The 5,000-nt window shown below is 39.9% G+C and overlaps 2 protein-coding genes across 2 annotated transcripts in view; both read left to right on the top strand.

Moving 5' to 3' along the window:
• Positions 1-2,578, top strand: part of LOC140927266 (uncharacterized) — a 17,303-nt gene extending 14,725 nt beyond the window's left edge. Inside the window, exons 5-6 of the mRNA XM_073376896.1 lie at positions 439-823; positions 2,062-2,578. Of these exons, the coding sequence (XP_073232997.1) occupies positions 439-823; positions 2,062-2,578 (902 nt within the window). The remainder of the gene's footprint in view (positions 1-438; positions 824-2,061) is intronic.
• The window catches only part of LOC140929174 (uncharacterized), a 203,655-nt gene that overhangs the window by 192,264 nt on the left and 6,391 nt on the right, over positions 1-5,000 (top strand). The gene's annotated exons all lie outside the window — the stretch shown is intronic.

The raw sequence follows: 5,000 nt of genomic DNA, 5'->3' as shown, positions 1-5,000 counted from the left end.
CACGAGGCCCAAATTCGCTCCGTTACAGAAATCGAGCCGAAATCACCGTTCTTATGTCTGAATAGAAACCCTATCCGCAGTATGGGTTTCGTGCCGGTGCAAAAGCTATCCGGTATAGGTGAACACAGCCTTAGGTTCTGCACTAGGTTGCCAAAGTCACCGTCGGAAAATAAAAAGGCCATTAATGTTTTGAGGCTCTTATATATTCTACTCACAGCTGATATTTATAAGCAAGGAGAGATACAGCAAAAACACTGCCGCATTCCGGAAGAGTTTGTAGATTAAATCAAAGCAGATTGACGAGTTAAGTTCGAATGTAATACATTGAACTTGGTCCGCGCGAATAGAGTACATTCAGTAATAATTACATTGAAAAGAACATATCTACGGATATTTTTCTATGGTTAACTTTATGCTCGATCTCTGTCCTTCGCAAAGGTTGCAACTTAGACGTATCCATAGATGGCTATGACGTTGGAGGCTGGGTTGTATATGGAGGACAGGAGTTAACGATAGAACGACCAGCTTACGAGGCTAAGAAGTTCACTTTCTATCGCGTAAAAACCGCACCCAAAGAAGCTGGTATTGAGTCTGGCTGGGATGAAAATGGGCTCGTTAAGTGTGTGTTCACACCAGAAGCTTTCCTTGACATCCCAGTTGCTATTTCTGGCTCACCCCACCCACTGGAAGTGAATATTGCCCCAGACGCAACAGTTGGTGATTTGAAACGTCAAGTACAGAGTCAGCTAAACGCTGCCAACGATCCCCATCAACTTCTTGTTCTAAACGACACTGAAGTGTTGTTAAATTCTTCCCGTTTAAGGTCAGTATGTAATAATTACGCAAAATGCGCACCAGATGCGTTGTTACAACGACGATATCTACAATCCTGGACAAAAGTCCTGTACTGCAATACTCATATTTTTCTGTCATTTCTCTGTTCCCTCTTAAAACAGTTCATCATTTTCGAAATTTCCTTGCAGTTCTCCTCCCCCCACCCTATACAAAGTGGAAACTCGGAAAAAATTCTGGACACACGCGTCCAACATTGTTTTTGAGGTGAGGGAACGGGTTGGACCTGTGTGAATTGGAAAACGTCCCAGAAACGCAAAAGTGTCCCAAGACTTTTGTCCATGATTGTAGGGCCTGATTGTAGCTAGTAGAAGCTGCGTATTTTTTTTATCAGGGTAGAAACGGCTGTCGAGTGTCTGTCGACCCAGGTCTGGGAAAATTATTTTTTAAGCCATCCCTTTTTGGCTGAGAATTCGTTCGGTGTTTGGTAAAGCAACCAAAAACAGTTCACATTTTTATTTTGTTCGCAGTAATTAAAAGTAATCAACTTTTTTATATTCTTGTTGGTTTTGTTTTTTTAGTTTTGGTTGTGCATAAACATGGTAAATCAAACCTAAAACATTTGGTAGATTTAGAAAGTTGGAAGGGATTTTTAGGAATTTATATTTAGCAGCCAGTAAGACATTTCGATTTGGCATATTTTATATGTGACGCTACATTCATAAAAAGGTATTAAGGTTTAATCTACGCTCCACAATTAAATAATAGAAAACAAACACAGTCGTCTGGTTCTAAAGTGGTCACTGTCGGGACCGATTCACATATATCAAGTTCGTGTCAGTGACGTGTCTTCTGCGGTGATAAACGAAAAGAGGGACAAAATGAAGGCAGTGACCAACTATTTGATGTCCGTTTTAGGCAGGTGTACATCCTAAAAGGATGTCCTTTAGAAGAGAGTCGTGATTCAAGTATAACATAACAGGGTCGATAAAACCATCTGGTAGCAGGCAATCATTGGACATGGCCAAGGAGTTGAACTGTTTTGAAATTGCCGAGAACTTGAAATCCAGCTAGCGATTAGAGCAGAATTTGAGCTCGAGACCACCGCTTACTTCTCGGCTTCGCTACCTCCAATAGGCGAGCACGTTCTTTTTATAGTCTAGATGCTAAGACCTTCAACAGAGGGTTATCGATCGGGCAGTTTCCAACTGGTTCTCTTGCTAAGAATTACATTGGATGTTCTAACTTTCATTTTCTTATTGTAAATAGTTACTTGGTGAAATCGCCTGGAAACCTGAGATTAATTGATGCCGAATTGGAGATAACAGTCGAATTATCGTCTAATAAAAAATTTCCGGTAAAGATACGACCAAGCGAAGCAAATGTCATTGATTTGATGGCAGTGATAGAGGAGAAGCTTGGAATTCCCGTAAAAGACCAGAAAGTCTACCACGGAAAAACCCGACTGTCCGACGCACCACAGAGAGGCCTTCCTTCGAAACTCATCTGCAGTTTACAGCCAAGTGTAGTAGTGATTGTACCAGAATACATCACTATAACCGTCGAGGACATGGAAAGTGGCGAGGATTGCATAGTGCGGGTTGATAAAGCAAAGACTCTAAAGGACCTTGTGGATGAAATATCACTGTGCAGAAACATGTCAAACACTGAAAAAGCCGCCGTTACTTTTTATTTCAAAGGAGAAGGACTCTGTCCTTCCGAAAATGACCAATCCTTATCAAGCCTTGGCTTTGGCAGTGGTTCCAAGATAGAAATGAAGAGGTGAGGGTATTTGGCATAGACACGGTGCTGATATTTAAAGCTATTTAAGAGTCGCAAAATACCACAGTTTACTTTCCTTACTTTGTTTTTTCTTACTTCAGTCGAACTTCCATATGCAACCATCTCTCGTAAGCGACCAACTCCCATAAAAGGCCACTTATCCAAAGCTAGAACCAGTAAACTTCCGCTACCTCTTCGCATTTTGGGCGGTCTGTTAGAGGAGGTTCTACTGTATTTTATGAGCACAATAAGGAATATGACTAGCTATAGCTAAGTGTCAACGAGGAAAGATTTAAAGATTTTACGTATATGCGCGCGCTGTTGAATTTGTTTAGAAAGTCATGAAATACATTAATCGATGAAAAATAGATTAAACTTAATTCGATTGCATTGAAAGTAGTGCAAACTTAAAGCAAGGGCATCTATAGACCAACCCACGGGCGGGCTAGTACCTCACGTATGCGTACAGCCATATCACATGGGCAGTTGCAGCCACAAACAGCTGTTTCGCCCTTATTGGGGCTCAGCAGCGTGGCGAAGCCGTTGGGTTAACGAACGGGGAAAACCCGCGTCTCAGAAAAACCCCTTACGTCATGCCGAGGGGAGTGCAAAGCAGTCTATCAAGCGCCAGCTCCACACAACACATGTGGGAGCTGTTGGCTGGGAACCGCACGGCAGTTTTCCCACGTCATGTGCGGGGAAGGCGGATCGTGGGTTTGGTGTATGTGTGCCCCTTGCTTTAATTTGTCTTTTGAAAATAGTAAACTAAACTGTTCTACTGCCTAAAGAATTTGAAATCCCGACTTTACGCAGTAAATTTTTTGAGATATTGAAGTTCGCGTTTTTGTTCGAAGTTGCGCACAAGTCATTTTGCGTAAAATTTAGTGGTTTTATAAGCAAACTTAAAATCGTCAAAAAATCACATTAAAGTCCGCCAATATTCAACGTACAGACTTATATTTGGTCTCTTTTGAAGCTAAAAAATTTATGGTGCGCCAATAATGAAGCCTTCCGAATTATTTTGCTTCAAAGACACAAACAATTTTGCTGCGTTACTTTTTTTCTTAGCGGCATGCGATAAAAAATTCCAGCGGGCAAATGCGACAGATATCGCGTAGCATGGAAATGAACTACCCGACGATTGGTTGAAGATGGGATGAGCACGGGACTAACAAACACGCACACGACTCGTGGATTCTCTGATCTGTATCACGTGTTCGCTCGAAAACAATGCATTCTCTGTCCTGCATTACGTCATCGATGCCTTACATTACTCTATGTTACATCGATTCGAGAGTTTTTCTGCCCCAGGAACAATCGCGCACGTCTCTATTAGGCTGCCGCCTCGCAGCCTTAAGTCTTCGCGAGTCTGCTTGTTGGCAATAATATCAGTTACATCTATTTCTTATACTAGTAGTAATCAAAGATTAATAAGTGCGTTCGAAGTTCAATGAATTTAGCTAAAATCATACAAAAACAGAGGAGGAAATTAGTTGAGAGATTAAATGAGAAAGACGAAGTATTTAAAGAGCAACATGAACAATAGCAACTTTAATAGTGAAACCCAAATATGTAACCAAAGATGTTTATCTACTTAGTTACAATGTAGTTTAGATACTGATTGTGGGAGACTAACTTTTGTAACAGTAACATGAATGATAGTAACTTGAATAGTTACAAGGGATTGGTTAGTTGCAAGGGAAAATGTAACAAAACATGTTAGTCTACTCAGTATCTTGAAAAACTGAAAATGATAGAGTAGATTTTATAACAACAACATGAGGCTATGATGAAGTTCAAAATGCTATGAAAATTAGATTTTTCCATGTCTAATGACACAGTTGTATGCATTGGCCACAGCTTGCATTATGATGTTATCACACCATGTGCCTTGTTTTGACATTTGTTGAATATAGTTATTCCAGTGATCATTAGAAATGCTTTCAATATACAATTCTGGGTAACTCTGTAAATGGCCAATTCCAGCCATACGAATTTCAAGATGCAAGTCAGCAGTCCTATACAGTTGGTGCGAAACTGATTTAAAGAAACAATCTCCAAATCCACCTACATCATGTGGTATAAGTCCTATGAGACGAAGCCTTTCAGTTAAACAATCCCATGGTAAATCATGACTAACAGCATTCTCAGGAGACATACCTCCATTTAATTTTGAATTATCATTATGAGTTTGAGGAAAGCTTTTTCCACCAGAATTCATTAAATCTGCCACACGGATATGTGTTTGTCTACAGTTACATGTAGAATAGTTATCTGTTGTTGTAAATTTTCTTTTCTGTATGTTCATGTAAAAAACAAATTTACTATAATAATGATCATTGGTATACCAGAATTTCCAGGTGTTGTAATTTCTACATAAATTAGTGATAAAAGAACTGTCTGGAAGATGTTGTCTTACAAAAGAC

The sequence above is a fragment of the Porites lutea genome, chromosome 2 (genome assembly GCF_958299795.1).
Source record: "Porites lutea chromosome 2, jaPorLute2.1, whole genome shotgun sequence".
Lineage (NCBI taxonomy): Eukaryota > Metazoa > Cnidaria > Anthozoa > Scleractinia > Poritidae > Porites > Porites lutea.
The sequence above is the reverse complement of the archived record's forward strand: the minus strand, read 5'-3'. Positions and strand labels throughout refer to the sequence as shown.